This window comes from Vicia villosa, linkage group LG1 (assembly GCF_029867415.1).
Source record: "Vicia villosa cultivar HV-30 ecotype Madison, WI linkage group LG1, Vvil1.0, whole genome shotgun sequence".
Classification (NCBI taxonomy): Eukaryota; Viridiplantae; Streptophyta; class Magnoliopsida; order Fabales; family Fabaceae; genus Vicia; species Vicia villosa.
In genome coordinates this window covers 101,804,137-101,828,037 of record NC_081180.1, presented here as the reverse complement: position 1 = coordinate 101,828,037, position 23,901 = coordinate 101,804,137, and the positions used below count along the sequence as shown (strand labels likewise).

General features: G+C 33.9%; 1 protein-coding gene across 2 annotated transcripts; it reads right to left on the bottom strand.

Moving 5' to 3' along the window:
• On the bottom strand, positions 1–7,339 carry LOC131643736 (uncharacterized). Of its 2 annotated transcripts, none has more exons than XM_058914037.1 (14): positions 7,177–7,337; positions 6,333–6,759; positions 5,586–5,824; positions 5,177–5,333; positions 4,514–4,591; positions 4,120–4,194; positions 3,919–4,038; positions 3,099–3,263; positions 2,432–2,954; positions 2,196–2,352; positions 1,732–1,841; positions 1,298–1,410; positions 814–1,171; positions 1–627 (listed from the first exon to the last, which is right to left on the bottom strand). In XM_058914037.1, the coding sequence occupies exons 2-14, from the start codon at positions 6,669–6,671 to the stop codon at positions 323–325; spliced, it is 2,739 nt and encodes a 912-aa protein (XP_058770020.1). In that variant the 5' UTR covers positions 6,672–6,759; positions 7,177–7,337; the 3' UTR covers positions 1–322. The 2 variants fall into 2 exon arrangements, with proteins under 2 accessions (XP_058770020.1, XP_058770019.1); XM_058914036.1 differs by having other exon boundaries at positions 63–627; positions 7,075–7,339.
• Between the last annotated feature and the right edge of the window lie 16,562 nt (positions 7,340–23,901).

The window sequence follows — 23,901 nt, the reverse complement described above, 5'->3', positions numbered from 1 at the left end:
CTCTTCATAAAAGATTTGTATGTTATTCTTACATTTTGTATACTAAGATTTTGTAATAAATAGTAAAGTTCAAGAAATAAAATCCAAATAAAAGCATCGGTAAAATTATCTGTCCAGATTCAAGTGCTGCAATGAAATAAATTGGACAGAAAGTGAAGTAATCTAAACATCATTATTTAAAATGAAATATTGTTGCCTTTTATAATAAATAAGACAAAAATTGTATACTACAAAGAATCAGAAGCCCTATGATATGATTGCACAAAATTAAGTTAACATGTTTCTGTTTTGGCCATATAACACCTAGAATTGAAGGATATGCTTAAAAATTTATAGGAAGATTTCTAAGAAAAGCCAAGGTATGGGGAGTAGTAGACTTGCCAAACAAAGAACACCAACGAGGAAGCTTTTCGAGAATTCGTTCAGCTATCGGTGTTAATCTGTTCACATCAGTCCTAAGTTTCAAGAGAAAACCATTATCTGTGCTTTGTGTTGAACCTGATCTCCAGTAAAGAGTCAGATCAAACAATCTTGGTGCATTCTTTCCTCCGGAAAACTGAATAATGTGCCAACCATCGACACCGATCTTTTTGTCTACTGGTATCAATTCTTCAGAATTCACTGTATCTGTGGTTCAATGAATGACAATGCATCAGACTTGAAAATAGCATAGATAGTAACGTTAGCAACTAAAAAGAACGTCCGTTCTAATCAATACATGAATCCATTTTAATAATAGTATCTATCAGATAATTAAGACCTTGCACATATTGACAAACACAAACTACAAATATTATTACTGAGTAATAGTACCTGTAAGCTTGAAATCTTCTATTTCTTCGGTATTGATCGCAAGAACCCACCGAATAGAATCCTTTGTGTTGATTGAAACTTGTGTAATTCTTCCATTTTCCTTAGCATCATTTTCGACATGTATTGTAGGAATATCAGCCTCACTCCAACCACTTGTAATGTCATTATATGTCCGACAACCATATTTAACCGAGAAAGTAACAAAATCAACAGGTTTATCTTTACCGCATTCAAAACTTTCATTAATCAGTTCTACCTCCTTATTCAAATTTCCAGGAGTGGTAGAAAATAAAGATACATATGATACAGGAGTATGTCTTTCATCAAGTTTTCCAGTTGCATCCACAACATGTACGACCTGAAAGGACGCCATAGTAATTTATTTTATTATACATGTCCATGTTAGATAATTGTTGAAATTCGGATAAAAAAAGATAATTGTTGAAATTATATGATTTTCGTTAGGAGGAAAGAAGAAACTTACATTCACAGCTCTGGCAGTGTCTTCAGAAAATGGGGGAACAACACCAGAAAACACAACTGCAAGAGATAAACTAAACAGCACCAAAGTAGCTATGTTGATAGTCCTTTTCGCACCTAGAAATCAAGTTACAAATTGTTCATAGGCTCATAAAGTGACAACATGAAATACTAAATATCATATGCATTGAAAATTGAAAGTATATGTCGCCATCGATTCTCTTTCACCCTCACCTCTTTCTCTCCCATCCCACCAAAAAGAAAAAAACAAAATAGGCACACCCCATTTCTAAATTTTATGAAGTTCAAACAACATGTTTGACATGAGAACTTCTATGAAAATTTTAACAAAAATGAAGCAAATTACATCTCATTGTCAAGATAATAAGATTTTAAATTTTCAATGTTACTTGTAAAGGAGTTATAAAGTAAACAAACCTGAAAGATGGACATATGAAAGAAGATACACCAAGGTCAAAGACAAGAGAGCAGCAATATATACAGAAATCACAACATTTCCTAGCCACTCAGGAGTACTGCCAGGATTCCTGCACAGCAAAAGAAATGTGAATTAGATGCCGACAATACTTAAAAATTAGTTGAGTGAAGAAATGGACGCGAATGCAATTGAATCAAGGTGGTGATGACAGTGGAAGCAGAGTTAAGATAGAAAAGATGGCGATGGTTATAATAATAGTATGGTAATAAGGACAACCTAACAAGAAGCATGGATAAGATATGACATAGGGCACAAGTACTATCACACCAATAAGGGGTTACAACACATTTGTAATACAACTAAAAATAGTATGAAACTAATATCAAAATACAAATTTTAAACTATAAAAGTTGGCATGAGTTGTAGTAAACTTGATAAAAGGTTGAGCATTTCCAGATTTTACCTATCGAGTCGAACCATACCCCCTATGATTGTAGCACCAAGCCGAATAAAAATTCCAGCAGAAATTAGAATTGGTGTGGCTAACCCTAGAACTAGGGTTGCTAGTTTGAGTGGCTTCGGAAACCTGGTTGGGGCTAGCGTTGCTTCAAAAAATCCATCTGGAAATTTCAACTAAAGTTTAGTAGCAGGTAATAAAAGTAGTTCTAACAAGGACAAAGATGAGGCAGTGATAGTTACATGCAAATGCCGGAGAAACTAACCAAACAAGAGCCACGTATGAAGACCCAATTTTAAAATAGTTCCCCAAAATGAGAAGGATAAGCCACTGAAAGGATCCAGCTTTATAGAGCCATCTTTCAGCCTCAAGCTTGACCAGTTCAGCCTGAATAATGGGGGGAAACTGCCGTCTCTTAGAATGCACATTCAGAAGAAATTTTCGAAATAGAAGATAACCCAAATGTTGACCAGTCAGTGCTCCCAAAATAGCTGGTGCACCAAATAACCCAACCACCAACCACGGGCTAGAAACATATGGCACTGGTGATGAAGATATCAAAGGTAGAAGAAAGGCAACAGGAACAGAGAAACCTAAGGAAAACAGCCACATGAGGAGAACACCCAAACATGACAAGGCCAATGAAACTGTAGCTGGCATACCACCCATAAACAATGATGTAACCCATATTAAAAGTGATTGCATTATCACTGAATTGTGAAGCAAATTAGCAAACTTTTGACGGTATACAACCATATATGTTCCCTGAAAAGATCAGACAGTTACCACGTGTTAGATGATATGAAAGTGGAATAGCAAGCTATAACCACACTATCAGATGGAAAACTAATACATGGCATGCATAATAAACCACAGAAATGGCATATGGTCGGCATAACCGAGAATTACCAAAATGTCAAAATATATGGCTTTGTTGTTGCTCATATCTTCCTTTGACTCTGTTGAGCTGTCTTCTGGAAAATGAGAAGATGCACCAACATGAAGCAGAAAAGCAAGCATATTCTCCCCAAGATGTTGAAGAGACCCTTTCTTTAAAAGCTCTAATTTGTCATTCTGCATTAAGAAAAAGGTAACATTTTATTGCAGTCATTAGATATGAAAATATGTTGATAAATTTTTTCTTTCTTCAAAGACAACTTTTCACTACTACCTTGTCATTCAACATTGCAATTTGCAATCAATAATTCAATAGTTAATGCATTGTTGTCTACGGTATGATTGTCAGTCCTAAATACACCTGGCTAATAATTCACACTAAATTGAACCATCTCAGTACCCATTATTTGTAATAACTTAATCAACAAGACACAATATACATTCACCTATCAATGCATTACTTCTTCTTATCCTTTTCCTCTTTACCTAGTAAAAAGTTAGGGTTGCTATATTTACCCAACGACTTACTTCAGCATTGGACTTAGTTTCTGCAATCTTAGTAATGTATAATCTTAACTTGATGGCCCACTGGCCCAGTAACTTCTCTAGAAGATCCTGATAAATTAAACTAAACTTAAGGGCAACGACAACTACACAGAATTACTTCAAACCCAGTTCAACCACAGTATATATCTATTATTGCATGGAGAGCTCTCGAGTTTTCTAGCAAAATCTTTTCTACCAACACCCTAAGAATTCCGTGATGTGTAATAGAATACAGAAGAAAAAGAAAACCTAAATATTTCATACGATAGTAAGGAGAGAAGGAAACCTTGGTATGATATACAGCAGTATTATCTACATACGCAAAATCAAGCCCAGAGAGGCCAGCAACCTCTTTGTACACTTGGAAATCTGTTGCAGATTTTATGACCCCCGAAGTAAAAAGATCCTGCGGCATAAATCTTGGTTAGTTTGAGTGTAGGTTCAAAAAATTTGCTATAGAGCAAAAGAGTGAAGGAAACCTGCAAACCTGTGAAACAGTTTGACCAGATGGGTATTTTGCTACTGAAGCAAAGCTTTCAATAGCCCCTGGATGAGGACCAGCCTACTAGATGCAAGTGGAACAAAGTTATTGTCAGAATTTAACAGATTTCACAACTCTCGAAATGATAAGTTTTGGAAGTCAAATAACTAAAAACAATTTGATTTCAAGTCTCACTGAATGAAGATTGATCAATAATTTTCAAGGTTAAACACACATTTTCGCCTCCTTTTGGAAGGCAAGGCAATCAAGAATGAAAGTAAGACATGATTGACCTTGACTGCCATTAACAACTAGATGTATTATCAATGAAGGGGCAAAAAATTTATTGGTAAAATCAAGCAAAAATGACTAGAGGTTGGATAAACTACAGTGTACACACCTGAAAAATACTAGACTTCCCTCCGATTCCCATGGCCTCTAGATCAATAGCCATACGAACAGTTTTACTCCAAGGGTGCTGCATTAAGAAAATGGTAAGATAAGAATTTTTACATGATATTTGTGTTTCACATACTGGTAAGAAAATCACTCTAACATTTAGAACAACTGGATTATCAATAAAATAATAATTTAGAACAGCTTGAGAGAACTTCTCACACTAATAGATAGTGAAGAATTAACAGATTTTATGCATCATTATGCTTTATTTTGTGCTTCCCACACTAATGTTATATGAATGAGTGATGTATATAATTAACATGTCAAGAACTCGAAGTTTCTTTTCAAGAAATAAAAATACTATTAAAGTGTTGAGAATTGCTACTTGGGTATTTTGATTTTCCCAATAACGAACAATCAACAAAGGAATAAAAAAAATACATTTGTGAGGAGAAGAAATCCTCCGGATTAAAAGACTTGTTTTAAAATTCTCATTGCCATGTGCATTTTTAAAACGTGTTAAAGAAAAGGACTTATTCCTTAAACTTTCATAATTTAGATATAGTCCATAAAGTTATAATCAGTAGAATGATTCATGTCTTTCAAACGGCTGAAAAGCAAATATGAAACCTACAAAACGATACATTACCAAGTAACTCCATACCTGGGTTATGAAGCTATGAGCACCATTAAGACCCTCCTCCTCACCAGTATTAAATAAGAATATAACACCTTTCTTCAATCCATGAGCCCATTGAGAAATTCCACGAGCAAGTTCAAGCATAACACCTACACATGAACTGCAATCTCCAGCCCCTTCACTGTTGAATTAATGTAATATGTTTAACAACAAAAATAACTCAGTGCTTTTAACTAATCAGAAATTGAATGCCACTCTGTTTAGAACAACCAATGTGCGGACATTTCACACAAACAAACACAAGATTATATATGCACGTATATTATTCGTGTGAAATGCATCCCAGAAATTTATAAACATCACATCAGAAACAAAGACAAAAAGTGACTGTCTAAAGCAGAAAGATGAGAGCAAATAGATGAAGAAAACATACGTTGAAAAAACTGTATCAATGTGAGATGAGACAAGGATGGTTTCTTCTCTTGCATCAGATAGATATTTAGGCAAGATTCTTAATACGACATGGTCCAGATCTGAATAAACAAGTGATCTCCCCGCGAATAAGCCACTTACTTGACGATTTGCACCAGATTCTACATGAAAAAAATCCACTTCAACATCCACCTCCCAATGCGCTGTTTTTTTAATACTTTCGCATGCTGTCAAAACATACTGCAGTTGGAAGCAGATTAAGATAGTACATATTAACAGACAATGGACTAAGAAACAACTACAAGTTATTTTCCTATTTATACACATAATACATATAATATGAGCCTAGAGCTACACATCTAGATTGTCAATATCCTTGATTATGGTTCATACATATAATAAACTAACATCGTGAGCTCAAAATTTCTACATAAAGGATTTTTACTTCAAGAAAAACAAACAAGGCAGTGGAAAATGAATCTGATTCACAGATTTCCTTTTATTTATTTCCTTTGAGAAATACACCCACACATTGCGGGCATCTTACTCATATTTCTAGAGAACCAAGGGATCAGTTAAAAGCCAAAACATCTATAACATTTAATAAATTCATCAACCTTGCCTTCATACGTAATGTACAATAAGATCCTACAGGAACTTGTCATACTCAACATGAAAAACAGCTTAGTATCATAAAGAAAGCAACAAAACTACCAAAAGTAAAAATTGACAAAGTAGAGAATCCAACCTGCACGGCTTGATGCAGAGCTTCAGAACCAACGGGGTGAGGGCCAACCTCAGTCAAAGCCTTAACATGGCCAAATGCTTCAATCTCAGAGAAACCCCTCTTTCCAGCCTGTTCTACGGTAAGAGGCAGAGGCATATTCTGAAACTGGTACTGATAAATAGCTGAACACGAATAAGCAATGACAAAGAACAAGGCCAGCCATGCAATTGAAGACCTCCTTGAGCTTCCAACACGAACATTGGCTCGAATTCCAGCATCATTACTAGACTTTTTTTCACTCGCATCACCACTGTTCGACCCTCTCGATGCTACTGGCGCGGCTTCGCGCCTCTTCCGCATTGTAAGTGAATTATAACCAGTCAATTACCTTCTCAAGAGAGTGAAATACAATCTCCAAATCAACAATGTCTTTCTTATAATGCAACAGCTACACACAAGGAAAATTAAGATGCCAAATATTAATTAATCGAAGAATTAATCAGAAAAGAAAAAAAAATCTTAGATGGGTTATACAGATCAACAACCCAAACTGCACAAAAATAAACAAGTTTTGACTTTTAACAAACACCCAGAGTGCAACGTTGACTTTAACATGAATAGAATTACCCATAAAGAATTAAAGGAACACATGATTGGCCAACAACGAATAAGAAAAACAGAGTTGCATGATTGTCAGCGTAAAGCTAATTGAGAGATACTGTAAATCAAGAAAAAAGTTACTACTATGGATGAAAGAGAGAACCTGTGATTGTGGCTTCGGAGATTACAAGAATCTCTGTGTGTGTTAGTGAGTAGTGAATTTGGAACAATGATTTGAAATTTTTATGATTTAATTTAATCACACGTGTGTGCTTGGTTATTTGACGAGGAATTGCAGATTTGGTCCCAAGAAAAGACAAGAGATAGCGGATAAATCCTAATTGAATTGATAAAATTGGTAGGGGGAATTGATACGGAATATTTAGCCTTAATAACTTTGTTTCTAAAACTAAAACTATGCTCTAATTAGTTCACTTTTCAAAGTACATTATTCTGGACTTTTTAGGTAACAATGCTGACGCAAATGATTCTGCGGTTACATTATATACGCTTTAATTTGTATTTTAGTAACAGATTATTTTCACTATAGCTCCTTTTCTTTTTTTGGGATATAGTCACTAGGGGTGGGAATTTTTTGGGGTATAGTCACTAGGGTGAGAATACGTCAGGTCGGCTTACAGGGGTCTATAGTCTAGCTTACTTAAGGTCAGATTATCTCAGACCTATTTGATATAAAGGTCAGATTTAGACTTTTTTTAAAAACATATTTAATAAAATAGGTCAGGTCTAAACTATTAAAAAAAAGCCTATAAAATCTTGTAGGTTAGCCCATATTTTTATTTATATTAAAATTAGTATATATATATATATATATATATATATATATATATATATATATATATATATATATATATATATATATATATTAGAAAAAGTGTTAAATAGATTGATTATATATGCATATATATTAGAAAAAAATGTTAAATAGGTTGGTCTAAATGTTCATATATATGCTACTTATAAGGCTTCTTAAGTAATATGAATTAATTGAAAACATTAATAAAAAAAGAGGCTTTTAAATAGGCTTTCAGGTCAGGCCAGACTTTTAAAAAGGACTGACCAGGCTGAAAAAACGAGCCTATAGTAGGCCATAGGCCAGGCTCAGGCCTTGTAAGTTTATCGTAGGTCAGGCCCAGGCCTTATAAAGCCTAATCTAGCCTATCCTATTCCCACCCCTAACAGTCACTAATAGCTCTAGGGGTGTTCAAAACCAAATCGGTCCAATAGAAAGTTGCAAAACCGAACCAAATCAAACTGAAACTGCAAAAAATCGCATTTGGTTCAGATGTGTTTGGGTCATTTTTTAATAAACCGCGCGGTTCGGTTCAGTTTGGTTTGCAGTTTGTATTTTACAAACCGAACCAAACCGCATTATGTTACAGCCCTCCAAACTTCAATTACTTTATATCAAACCCAAACTCAAACCTATAATGCCTTAGCCTACGATTACGAATGATTTATCTTCCTCACACTTAAGATTTCAGTTTAAGTCTTTTCAAATATCTTCTAGCGGTATTGCACCTTTTTCTCATCTTCTTTTCCAAATACATATCACATATTCTTTTCTAATCTTTTTATCTCTTAAGTTCTTTTTTTTCATCTTATTATTTTCATTCTACTGTTCTCTCTTTTAATTATGTTTCTAATGTTCCTCTTCTTATCTAATCGCATCTCTTCTACTCTTTCTTTTTCATCTTTTCTAATATTTCATCTCATTTTTTTTATTTCATTCTAATGTTTTTTATATTATTTTATGTTACTATTTTATGTTTTTTATTCCACTTTTATCTAATATTATTTTTGTATATTAAATGGAAAGTTGTTATCCAAATATGATAAATTTTGTTGTTACTTATAAAGCATAAATGACTAAATACAAAGTTACGTTGTCATTAATGTGTGTATGTATGACTCAATAAATTTTTGTAAACAAAAACCGAAGCAATCCAAACCGCATTTGTTTGATTTGGTTTGATTCAGTTTTATTTCTAAAAGTCAACCGAACCAAATTGAACCGCACACTTTTTTTCTCTTGTGATTCGGATAATTTTTTACGTCAAAACCACTCAAACTGTACCGCAAACACTCCTAAATAGGTCCTTTGTCCTTAGGTAAAATTCAATGGTACATTTAATAATATATTTTTTCCTATGTTATAGTGTGATAGACCGCAAGTGTTCGGTTATCTCAGTGTAGTTTAAAGTTTAAACGAAATTAAGTTGATTTGAAATATTTTGATTGATTAAGAATTTTATAAAAGAAAATAACTTTAGAATTGTGATTCTATATATGATTTACTCGAGTAAATCTTAGTTTTTATTCTGTTATAAGAATTCTAATTTTGCAAAAATAAAATAGATAAATATAATCATATGATTGTGTCATTGACTAATTTAGTTAATCTATTTGTTCGAGATTCTTTTAAAAAAACTACCTTTAAAAAATTTTCTTGATTAAAACAGAGATATTTCATATCTTAGTTTAACCGTCTAATTTTTTAGCTTGGATTTTCAGTGTATCGACTAATACAAAGTGAAATACAAAAGTGCATGTTTGTTCTTTCAATTACAAGAAAAATAAAAATGGAGAAAATTTCTAAAAATATAGTGTAGAAAATATAAAGTAGACCCTAGACTGATGTTTACATGTGTTTTTATACCCTTAAATCCATTATGATCTTGGCTTATCAATGTTAATAAGTGAAAAGTAATTTGTAATAAACAAAAAAGTAGAAAAGTCAAAAATAAACATCCGAAAAGCGAAATTCCAAGAGCCATTACAATCATAATGCACATTGTGGATTGACCGTGATGATCAATGCATCGTGTTAAAATTGCATTTTTTTGAAAGCCGAAAAACATGGAATCATCACTCTTGTAATGCCCATTAGAGGGTGACCGTAATTCCCTCTGTCTATTGCCAAAATCTCTTTTTTTACTCAAATTTTTGACATCTTCAATCATCTTTCTGGTTTACCTCTTCTTTCATTTGAACATGACGTTGATTCTTCAATCCTCTTCAAACTTATGAATATAATGAAAATGAGAAAATGGAAGTAAAACAAAAACAAAACGGAACAAAAGTAGATAATACAAGATAGATTTAGTCAGCTAAAAATAATTTTAAAAACATTATTTATCATAGTGTTTGGGCTAGGGACCATTTCATTAGGCTTAGAAAAAAAATAGTCCTAGAGGAGGTTGCCCGAACAAGGGATGGAAGTGTTGGGCTAGCGCCTTAAAGTATCGTTGAGCGCCCGAAGTGGTGATAGTCGCCTGAAGCATCACTACAACAAATAACATTTTTTATGACGAAACTTTCATCTCCAACATGCCAAAAAACGAGAGGATATGTCCTGGGAACGCAATGTTTTATTTTGTTAATAAGATAAACAACATGTTACGTTGGTGTTATAAAAAACCGAGGTAACAGAGCTATAAGTTAGCGCCTTTTTTATCCATAAAAAATAATAAACTTTTTACCTCGATTTTCTTGAGAGCCGGGCTAATATAGCTATTAGAAATCTCACTTCGAATCCCCGTTGCCGCATTTAAAACTTTTTCCATTTGCCATTTTTTTTTGTTGATTAGTAATGCTCAAAAACTTTGTTATCAATAAACAAGAATAGGCAATAATAGAAAAAAGAAATATTTTATTGATAATAATAAAAAAATAACACAACAAAGAAAACTACTCAACAAATTCAAACTTCTCAGTCCATTTAACTTCAACATTACCCCTAACTATCCCTAACTTATAGAAAATTTCAGAGAGAACTCTTCCATAAGGTATGAGGAAAGTCATTTCTTTCCGAGAAGTATTTATCATTTCCTTTAAGAAGTTGAAAATGGTAAGAGGAAGATTAACTCGGATGTTGTAGGTGAGGAATAACATGAGATGTTTGCCATACTAAGTAAGTGTTTCCAGGCCTTTCTCTCTTGGGCGGAGATTTGCCACTAGAAGTTGAGACCAAAATTTTGCAATTGGAAGTACAGAAGAATGACTATATAGACATTGTTGAATTTATAGTGTTCAATGCAACTACCCGTCTCTTGACAGTTGATTGTCATAACAATCAATGATGGAGTACTGAAGAAATGAGAGCCATTGACATAGGACTGGATGACTTTATCATGACCAGCTGACACAACAGAGGCATTCATCAAGAACTCTTTAACGAGATTAGTGTATATGGGACCATGAAGAATGTGAAAGTAATCATTCAACCTTTGTTTGTTAATAACTTTCCTTAGTTCAAAACTATCGAAATCATTGAAATCTACATATTTTTCATTGATAACGAACAACAAGTTTGCATTCATTTTTAAAACAATAAGACTTTGAAACAATAAAACAAGACACGGGAGGTTGTAATAAGACATTAAAAATAGGAAAAGACTTTGAAACAATGTTTGAAGACATAACGAGACATTTAAATAGCTCAAAGAGTTGTCATGACATCCTGTTTGATATCTTTGCAAAACATTTTGAATGAGCTCCATTTTTCCACACACCACAGAACAACAACCTCAGGAAAGGAGTAACAAGTCCTGAAGTCATATGGTGTACACGAGGAAGAAGATAACCAACACTCCCCCTCAATATGGAAACCAAGTCTTGTCACTGATGGAAGTATCCAATTTTCCCTACTGATGGATAACTCTTCCAGAGGACATAAGCGACCCATTAAGTGGCATAAGAGACCCCTTAAGAAGCATAAGAGGAAACTTAATCAGCAGCCACCAGTCGGCCTATGCAACTCAGAACACAGGACATAATTGTGTTCATAACTCAAATCACAAGACACAAAACAAACAAGACTCTTGCTTAAATATATCATTTGACATTTTTATAACCCCAGAAGTTCTTACAGAAGGATGAAAGCATACACACAACACAACCCCTGACCATATCTCTCCCCTATTTTGCCAAAAATTGACAAAGGACTTCATCACATACCAAAACCCAGACAGTACCCACCCATATCCGAACAAATTTCATAGGCAAAAATAGGAAACAATAACGATATGCAATGAGAAAAGAGAAGGGACAACCTCTTTAAATAGTTTGGCAGTTACTTAGGAAATAACGGTCCTAGAGAGTAACGATGGTCTTGGTCAAGGAAACACATTATTTGAGAGAGTTTTGATCAATGTGCATGCAGAGACACGTTTTACACACTTCTGATGTGTTCTTGAATGCACCGTCCATGGTATTCCCTTGCTAGTATTGAGGGACACAAGTCTTGAACAATGTCCTGACATCTTTTCAAATATTGTCTGCCTACTTCTTGTATTCTCAATACTTATTTAGTCAAGTAGTGGATGGTTTGAGAAGCTATCACATGACCTGACGTAAACCATTATGCCTTCCACTGGTAATTGTTCTTAATATACCCAGAATCAGTAACATAGCCTACAGAGATAAGATATCATATGTGACATCTTCCATGTTCCAAGTTGAACTTTTTACAGTCACTCCACAAACAGAAGAGAAAATAAATTCTCTTATGCTTAATGTTGATCCTCTAAGTGCACATAAGATTTTATCAATATACGTCCTCCCAAGATCACCACAAACCTTGGTAGTCTTTATGTCAAGATATGTTGTTTGACATCATGATAAGATAAATCATCTCCACACACTTGATCAACACATAAGACCTCAAGAACAGTAATATTTAGGCAATAATTCATGAGACTTAACTTCCCCGGTTTTGGACAAACAATGCTTCTACTGATGATGAACTTTAGAACACCAGTATAAATCTTATGAAGTAGATTTTACACATTCCTTAGACAAATACTCAGCTCCCGTCAAAATATTTGTAATAAGTCATATGCATCCGTTCATTATGGGAACATTTTCTCAAGTTCCTATCTTCATAGCTTCTATTAGATTCTCACAAATGGTAGAGCTCAAAACCTGACAGTCTCCTTCAGTACACCATTCGTACCAGTGATATCTTCATCATGACCGGTATTCACATCACTATGCCAGATTAGGATAGGGACTCGTCTTCATACTCCACTATAAATTCCAGACCATCTTTTTTATCTAAAGAAGCAAACCAATTGAACTTATGTTCCAACATCAGTTCAGACATTAGTCTCACATACATGGATTCACCTATTTACCATGGCTTTGGAGACACCACCCATAGTTATCCAAACACTTCTCTTCAGAAGACCACAACAGTTGATCAACCTCCACGATCATACCATAAGGATATGTTATAAGCTGGATATTACATACCTCAAGAAGTAGCATAATTCCCATCCCTATTGTACTGAATTAAGAACCCTTCCTTATGCACTTGAAGAGGAGATTCCCTATAGCAGCCAGGGTATTGATTGATCATAACACCACAAAAAGACTATCCAATATGAGTCTTCTTTTCCCAGAGACTTCAAGACACAAGGATATTTGAATCCTTTCTTAAGAGACATGATCCTTCAGTCCTTAAATAGGATTATAAGCTTCATCTTGTTCAAAACATACTCTTAAAATGTTCATCCTAGGTGGTTTGGATGGAACCACGCAAAGAACCAATCAACCTCTTAGGTTGTTATATTTCCATAGCACACAACTCCTTTGATTATTTCTTTCACTATACCAGAACAAGAGTTCCATGATCTCACCAGCTTGGTTAGAGTATCAAGTTTGAGTAATCAACCTCCGTCCTGTTTGAGAGAAACACCATTCAACCATATTTAGAAAAATAAATTCTCAATACAATGATGTCAAGACATTATATCTAACATCTCAAGAATCTCCCACTCCAGATTTGGTATTCTTCACCATCAACTGCTATGAGCTCCTTGTGAGCACACATTCTCTATAACATGTGATTATTGTACACACAAAGCTCTCTAAACAGAGTACGTTCCATGGCCACAGACAAGATTCCATAAATCTGGCTTCTTTGATCAAAATGATCCAGATGTTAGAGGGAATGTCCTTGACATATGAACTTTACCTTCATATTCAAAAATCTGGCTGAAGAAAAATTCTCTTAAACTCTGAAGCAAAGCCTCTGCACTCCAAATTTTCTTGGATCAGAAATAAACTGGACCAAAAAGTAATCAAATAGGTTGATCATCATTCAACCAAAACATGTATCCAAGACATGATTTCTGGATATAATATTTTAGATACATATCCTAGAAGCCTCCTCTTCCAAATTAGGAGTAGGTTCCAAACCTATGAGATTGTCACACATTCGTTTAGCACCTAAAGCTTCTGCTATTCAATAGGGATTTGCACAACTGATATGATGTCTCAAAACCTAGTAGAACACCAGTTCTTTTCTCCTTAGTCACACACTAGGAGTATCCATGCAGTTTTTAATGATCATCATTGATCCAGTTCTTTTCAGATTCTCATAAATCTGATTATTAAGATCCTTCATAAGTGAACTTGGTATAACCTCACTTTTACTTTCTATTTGAAGTTATCTTCCACAATTAGAAGTGCATCAGAGCATGTACGACATGTGTGATAGTGGAGTCTGTACACATCAGCATTGAGAGGTACACCCTATCAGATAAATGTTACAACATTATATATGATATCCTTGCAAGATTCAACAATCTTCGAATCTCCTACTTAGAACCAAAGGCTTCTTTCCCTTAGATAGAATACAGGGACCAGTCTTCCAATCTATGCTTAACTAGAGTCCTTAAAGCAAGCAGCACAACTTTGTCAAGAACACAAGTTCTTTGGAGACTCTTAGGTGAACTTTAGCATCTTCTACACTTAGGTATTCCAGTCCTGTTGACCTTAATTTGACCCATGGTTTGACAAAGTTAAACCTCAGTATCCTAAGCACAGGAACCAATAGACATGTTGTGGAGAAAAATAAATTCTCCCAACTTTTCTCATACATGTCTTGACATCTTTTCTGAAACATGTCCCTGCAGATATTCTAAGCTACATCATGGAGAAGATTCTCTCCTTCTTGTAGCAACACAGTTCCACATATTTTCCTCTGTCATACACCATCCTATATTCCTTGTTCTTCATGAATTTGATCATTAAGTCCTTGTTCCCTGTCCATTTAGCGACAAAGTATCTTCCCTGAGTTTCATCGAGATACAGAACAGGGTGTCTACTCTGATACCAATTAAAATTATGGCGTTCAGACTCAAGATGTCTTATGATTCGTTGGGACATCTGATCTGACATATCATTCAGTAGACAAATATTCATGAATTAAAACAATGCAGGAAAGTAATTGAACACACAGGATTGTTAACCCAGTTCGGTGAACAACAACACCTATTATGGGGGCTACCAAGCCAGGAAGGAAATCCACTATTAGGAGTATCAATTTGAATCTAAACAACCCCCGGTTTACAACTTCTCACTTAATCCATATCCAGTGCAACTTCTACCTAATAACTTCCTAGGTAAGAGAAACCCCTTTCACTTTCAATCACCGTAGTGATGTCTCACACTAACAACACACGTTATGATATTAATGAACCTTGACCACAATTGTCAATTACAAACAATACACGATTAAGACTCTCTTAATCAAAAAATACTTGATCTTGCTTAACAGCTTTGATCAAGAACAATAGCTTGAATCGCAAGCAAAACACACTTAGATAACTGTATCAATGATACCTAAGTGACACAGATACATTCAATACTTAGCAGTTTATGAATGCATGGCAAAACTTACAACTCGATAAACAGTCCTACTCTTCTATCAACATGATATTATAGAGGTTATAAATAATTTACCGACAGTAATCCCGCAAAATACAAACCACAAACTGAACTAAACCATGTGGTTTGGTTAGAAAATAACCCAAACTAATCCGAAGGAAATGCAGTTTTTGCAGTTTTCAGTTTGGTTTGGTTTGGTTTGGTTATCGGTTTTCTATTGGGTCGGTTTGATTTTGAACACCCCTACAATTGGGGAAGCAAAGGGTTATACCACTTAGGTACCAGAACCCCATGCAAAAAGGACCAGAGTCACTAACCGGTAGCCTTACTATGAGTGTATGGAGATAACAGGCTTAATGTGATTGCGCCAGAATGAAAAAGAGTAAAAAGGAGGTTGAGCAAGTTATGCTTTGACATAATAACATGATTAGAAATGGTTTGTGTGTTCAGGAGGCTTATGTATGCATAATTATGAATTAGTGTTCCTACGATATCCTTAGTGTGCAAGATTAGTACCTATCGATGCTTTCTTAGCCGAAGAAGAGTTTGTAGCCTAGAATGAGTATCTGAATGTTGCGGTTTTTTCTTGAGTCTTGATTTTATTTTACTCGGAGTGCAAAAGTTCAACTGTAGGCAAATTTGATCAGTGCATTTTGATGCACATTCCTTTATGTTTGTACTTAGGCATTTTCTATGGTTTGGTTTATTGATTTTTCTATTTTATAATGTTTTTATATTTCAGTTTGTTTCTATTCTTATTTGATTTTTGCACTTTATTTTCAGCATTAGCAGTCTGCACTAAAATGATCATAACTGGAGCTAAAGGAGTCGGGCCGACACATTCTAATAATCTTCGGAAAGCTAAGAGAAAAAACTACAACTTTCATGTTAGATTCAAAGGCAGATTTGGAATGCATGATTCCCAGAATTTCGTTTAAGTTTCAGTCATTAGAAATTAAGCTGTTTTGGGTGATGTTTTTATGGGCCTGGGCTATGTCTTCGACCAGGTTCGGATTATGAGTGAAACCCTTAGGTTGTTAAAACACTTGTGGCAGCTGCCACAGTAGTTGGTACCTTTTTTCCACGAATTTTACTTTTGCTTTTGTACATTTGTAATGGAGAATTAATTACAAGGTGAAATCTGCTGATTACGGGTCATCATACTTTGAGGTTATAATAATTTTAATCAAGTTTATATTTTGTTCAATTATATCATGTGTTTATTGTTTGCTTAACTCGATTTTCATAGAGTATATTGATTTAATTCGATTGTTGTATAATCATTAACTATAATCACGTTAGCGTTTGCTTAATTCGTTTTCGTGTTTGATTAATTCGCATTTGCTTAATCCGCATGGGCTTAAATCTGTTTGCTTAATTCGGATAATAGGAATTTACATCACATAAAATTTGTTGCGCTTGTCAGTGAATTTTGTAGTCGAATAGGAATAGATTAGGAGATTGAATTTATAATAATCAATGATAAGTCAGAACTGAAATCAGTAGATAAGCCGTTTTAGCTTATTTTCTCAGACCATCGTCTTTGCAATCAGAGATAGGATGACCCGTCTTACCACACTTATAACACCTCAGCACCTTGTTCTCACCTTCATTAGAGCGGTGACCTTGTTCACCATACCTATAACACCTGACAGTAGCGGGACCTCCTCCCCCACTTGTCTTCTTCCCATCAGCAACTTTCTGCCTCCCCTTGCCAGCAGGAACATCATAAGGCTTCTTACGATCATGATGCGATTTTCCTCTCTTCTAGTTCAGACTCTGGTAGTGAGCTGAATAAGCAATACTATCTTCTTCATAAATCAGAGAGTTGTTCACCAACTCCACAAACCTACAGATCTGCTGATATCCAATCTCCCGTTTGATCTATAGACGCATCCCATTCTCATGCTTCATACGCTTGGAAAACTCAGCCATCTCTGCACTATAATGTGGATAGAACTTCACAAGCTCCATAAACTTAGCAGCATACTCAATAACGGTTGAATTTCCCTATTTCAGTGCAAGGAACTCCATCTCTTTCTTTCCCCGGACATCTTTGGGAAAATACTTCCTCAGGAACTCCCTCGTGAACACAACCCAAGTAATTACTTCACCAACAACCTCCAATCTCTGACGAGTACCAACCCAAAAATCATCAGCTTCTCCAGCCAGCATATGAGTACCATAACGTACCTTATACGTTGCAGAATAGTCCATCACCCTGAAGATCCTCTCAATCTCCTTAAGACACTCTTGCGCTCCATCAGGATCGTACTTACCCTTGAAGGTAGGCGGATTCTCCCTCTGAAACGTACTCAAGCTATGCGACTCATCACTCATCCCAGCATTAGGTTGATTCTGCATGGTCTGAGCAATAGCCTCCAAAGCATCAGCAATCGCAACATCATTCCTTCCAGCCATACTCTGCTCACACCAAAAGTTAACATCAAGGTTAGAAATAACTTACCGACAGTAAACCCAATGTCACACTATAGACTCAATAACCTGGTCAGACGGACTAACCTGATCTAATACCACTAATGTAACACCCTTCTAACCCACAAAGAATATTCACAGTATAATACGAATTAACATCAAATAAAACCACTAACAAGAGTGTCACATTGTCATAAAAGATTCACAAACAATAGTCCAGCTCCGTAACACGGGTTCTCAAAAATTCATTTCAAAATTATATCTCCTTCATCATCATAAATCAAAGCATGTTATCTCGCAGTGGAATCTATAATCTAAAACATCTTTAAAATAAACTTCATAAAGACCAACTAAATATCATGGTTCATGAGTTACAACTCAAAGCATTAACATCAAATTGTAATTCAACTATAATAAATCAAGAGAACATAATAGTTCCAAAACACAACAACCCAATCCCCGATGTTACATATCAGAGCAAGACTCCCTTCAAACTAAACAACGGTAAAAGGATGCCATGAAGCTCTTCTCAAACTTCAAAGAACTACTCCTAATCACCTGCGCATTATCCACGTGGAGGCAACATTCAAACAAAAAGGGTGAGTATTTCATAATCATTATGTAAGAAATAAGGAATAGATATAGTAGTTGTATACAAATGATCAACCATACATATACCGATACAACGTATCTGTTAGAACATGAAATGTTCTGATCATATTTTCTAGTTTTGATGATAACATTAGATATGAATTTTGTATAAGACAATGTGGTACTCTAATAGATTACGTTTTCCATTTCAGGAAAAGTATAAAAGAGTATGCAACATTTCATCCTTCAGATGCTCTGACCCAGATGTTCTGGATGGCCACATCAGAACATGATCTTGAAGACATCATAAGATGGTCTTGAAGTTGTCAGAACATGACTATGAGAAGCAAGCTTTGAAGCTCTAAAAGGTATCACGCTCAAAAGAACTTCCAAAGTCTGAAGCGTTGAAGTTCTGATCTGCACCAAACACTGGAAACTCTGATGAACAAAGCAAAACATAAAGTCTAAGTCTAGAAGAAAGCAAATGATGAAAAGACTAAATAGACTAGTCTGTCTGTCTGACAAAAAGAACGTTAGAAGCATGGCTACAAAAGGCAAAGTCAGAGATAGCAGTTAATGCAAGGCTCGAGGCAGTTGACAAAAGAGTATAAACATTAAATGCAGCATGTACGGAACACACAAAGCATTAAATGCAGAAGTGGTTCAACGGTCATATTTTAATCACCTATAAAAGAACTGTTCTGCCCAAGGAGAAGTTTGGACACCTACGCTAAAATGAACAACAATCTTGAACACCACAATCAAACTTCATCTTCAAGCTCACATTCTTTTGTATACTTAGTGAGTTATATAACTTAAGCTTAAGAGAAAAAATCACTTGGTGATTACAGCTTATTAGAAGCAACTTTAATCTCTTGTATTTGATTATATATTTGTAAACTAAAATTTCCTTGAGTGATCAAGTTATGATCTGTAGACTGAAGAAGACTTAGAGGTTGATCTAAGTGGAGAACCATTGTAATCAGTTTTTTATTAGTGGATTAAATCCTCAGTGGAGGTAAATCACCTGTGAGTGTGGATTGGAGGTAGTTTGAGTTCAAACGAAACTGGATAAAAATAATTGTGTTCACTATTTTTATTTGCCAAAAAGAAACAACCCTTATTCAACCCCCCCCCCCATTTTATTCTCCAAAGCGCGTTATGCGTGACCTGCATCAGACCAGACCCAAACTTGTGGCCTAAAATCAGTTTTAATCGACAATTTTCTGCGATTTAAGGTCTATAATCCTAGTTTTAACATGTATTAATCATTACCATCCAAAAAACACAATTATTCATTTATATCCCAAGATTTATTATCAACCCTAAACTTTCAAATCCTCAACAATTGTGGATTTGAATCTAAAACATGTTATCATACACCAATAAAACAAACAACAACATCATACATCACATAAATCATGCAAACCAAGTAATTCATCTTGTTAGTTCATCAACATCATCAAATTCATCAAAAATCCCAACCCAAAGCCAACATACAGTTATCAATCCCTTAAACCAAACATAATAATCATGATAACCCCCTTACCTTAGATTATTATCCGAATTGATTCCCTTTTCAAATTCCTATGGTTGATCTTCTCCTTCTCCTCTTCTTGCCCGAACTCTCTCTTCTTTCACGTTTTCTTCAAATTCTACGTCGAATGAAAAATTCTCCTATTTTTCTCCTTTTTACCTAGTTAGCCTTAGGACCCTTTTTATGAACTTCCAATTATGCCCTTACTAACTTATTGCACAATATGTCTTATTTTATTTAATTAAATCATAACAATGCTAATTAGACTATTTTATATTATTATTCTAATCTACACCTTAATTCAACTACCCCAGACACTTCATACAAACATCACACATCATACATTATCATCTATAAATCACATTGATTCATCTAATCACATCAAAACATCAAATAATCAATTAAATAATTAAATCTAATTATCAGGGTTTTACACATTTCGTCAGAGGAGTAATCAAGCGTGGAGAAGTCCAAGTGCTGAAGGTTTTGATGGATCGTAATGCCTCTGATATGATCACCAAGATATCGCCCAGTTGCAAGTTTTTCCACTATATGCAGTTGATAAAGCTGCATGAAGAAAGCTAGTTTGTTCTTCGATGTTATAGAGTTTGTTTCAAGGTGGAGATTTATGAGAATTGAATCGAACTCTATTGGGTCGAAGAGTAGCTTCTGGTTTGACAGAGGTTAGCATGAAGTCGAAGGTCGCTCACATGCTGGTGTTGAAGACCTACATACTGTAGTCGAAGTGTGTTCTAGTATATAGGGGTCGAAATGCTAGGAGTGTTAGTATTTCAAATTGGGCCAGTTTGTTATGTCCAATTGTTTAAGTTAGTCTGTATCCTAAGTTAACTTGTAATGGGTATTTGTGAAAAGCCCATTAGTTTAGTATGTTAGGTTTATCATAAATAGCATACTAGTCTCTCATCATTGCATACTGCAAATCCTAATTTATGGTGAGAGGGTTATTTGTTATTCTTGTAAAACTTATAATCTTAATTCAAAGAGAAAGTAAAGAATAGTAGTTATAACCAATTCTTGTTGTTCTTCTTTTTTATCATCTTTTCTACCCTTGTGTGTTTCTTGATCACATAGAAACAATTTATACTTTATTTATTAAGGCATCATTTTCACAACAATACATGTAGTGTTTCATGTGTCTCAATTAAAAGCTTATCAAAGAGCGGCCACAACTCCTTACTTATCATTGCCCTTCACTACAACATAGACAGAGCCATTCCTGATGCCTACTGTTGTCATGTGCGCCAAAATGGTGATAAAACATGGGAAAGAAGTAAAACAAGGTTTGATCCAATGGGAGAATTGTTCAGAAGCTGAGGCAACATGGGAAGATTTGGAGTTATTCAAAGACAATTATCCTTCTTTTAACCATGAGGACAAAGTTCTTTCTAATGGGGATGGTGATGCAACAAACACAAGTGGCAATAGAGCACATGGGAAGGGTGACGCAAAGGAGCCAACTCAGCAAGAGAATGAGGTTGTTACAATCCGAAAATTAAGGAAAAGTGGAAGAGTTTGCAGGTCTAACAGAAAATATGAGTAATAGAGAGAGAATCCTTCGATAAGGGGTAAAATAAAAGAATAGAATGGGAGGGAATATAATGACTTATTCATCTTGGGTCATTATTCCTAAATCATGACTTGTACCCTTATATTTTTTCCTAAGTTGTTATGCTATTGAAAATCCATTGTACTAGCTCTCTGAGACGTTTGCTCATAGAGTGAAACTATTGTTGATTAATAAAGCAATAGTTTTCTCTCCTATTGTGAATACTCCAATGTAGTCTGATATAGACTATTGATGTGGTCCAAATTCTTAATCGTCTTCTTGAAAGTCAAATCCTTAATTATGCAAGATTTATAAAAAATATGACATTACAGTTCAAGTTATTGGTTAACTTAGAAATAGATATTAAATTAAAATAAAATTAACACATAATAGAGGCATAGATTTTTTATGAATAAAAGGTTCTAACCATATTGTGCCATGATTTTGTGCCCATTAGAAAAAGTGATAGGCACGAGTTCAATTTTCTCAACTGTATGAAGTGAATTAGTATATGGACATACATGGTGCGATGCACCAAAATTTAGTATCCACAATGTAGTTTTATAAACGGAATTACCTGTTTTGGAGATGATAGAGATCACATAAGAAGTCTTACCATCAGAGTTGTCATTATTGATAGTTTGATCGAGATGCATCAAATTTCGAAGATTGGATCGGTTAGTGAAGGTTGAGGGAGCTACACATTGATGAATAAGATTTTGTTCTTGGATCAATTAGTGAAGATTTTCTCCAATTGTAGTAATTAAGTCATTGAGTGGTAGTGCAATGATTACTGAACCTGGGTTTTCGTCATGAAAGAAGAAACAAGAAAATGAAATTGAAGAATAAGATTTGGTTTGATCAACTAATACCATATTATTCTCAGTACTGAGAATTGATTAGAATTTAAAATATACTAATGATTTTGAATGAATTCATTCATTATCATAAAGATGATTGCAAATGTGATAATTAAATACTTAAGTACGTTTCATAATATACTGAAAATGACTTAACTAACATCATTAAAAAAAGCTAACTAGTTAAGGTTAGTATGGTCTAATAAACATAAAAATATAATATCTTATTTTACCTTGTATTTTTTTATCAATTAGTCTTTTGGGTAAAAATTCATCCTTTTAAAGATCAGCAAGTTTATACTTAGGATTTTATTTATTAAGATTTGTACTAGATTGGGAGAGTAGTGCACTGGGGAATGCAAAGGATGTGACTTGTGTGAAATCACAATCCAATGCAGTCACAAAGTAGACAAATTATATTCTCCACATGAGCCATCCTCCACTCCATCTAATGCCAAAGTTGAGAATTCTTTCTCAATATGAATAATTTCTACAACTATTACAATTTCTTTTATACAAGTATTAGGAATATGTAAAAATTTGGTTAATTGAATTGTTATATATATGAAAAAAAAAATTAATTGAACCTTATCTCTAAACTGAAATGCTCTTAATAATTTTTTTTTAAAATTTTTTAATGGTTAATGATAGGAACTATATATTATAAATAATTTACTTAATTAAGTTTAAACTAAAAAATATGTTTAAACTATTTAACTAATTTTTTTTATAATTTTTTTTAAAAGAAAAAAATCCAATTTTATTAAAATATAATCCAAAAATACTTTAAAACAAAATAATCTTATTTAAAAATATATATCTTTGATAATTATATTTTATCCAAAAAATTCAAATTTTTAAAAACAATTAATAAATAAAAAATTTAATTTTTTTCTGTAATTAAAAAATGAAGAATAAAAATTATTTTAGTTTTTTGAAAATTTTGTTTCCTGAAAAATAATATATATATATATATATATATATATATATATATATATATATATATATATATATATATATATATATATATATTGAAAAAAAAGTAAGGTTTTTTTTTCAAAAAGAATCTCTTTTTTCTAAAACCGAAAATAAAATCTAAGATTTTTTTTTAAATTACGAAAAAAAATTAATTTTTTCCTTAAAGATAAATTAATTCTAAAAGAGTTCATAATATAAAATCAATTTATAATTGAAAATTAATTATAAACTGATTTCTTTTTAAAAAGGCTATTAAATACTCATCTATGTGAATGTTCACTAAGGTATATTTTATTTTTAGAAACTATATTTAGATATGATCCT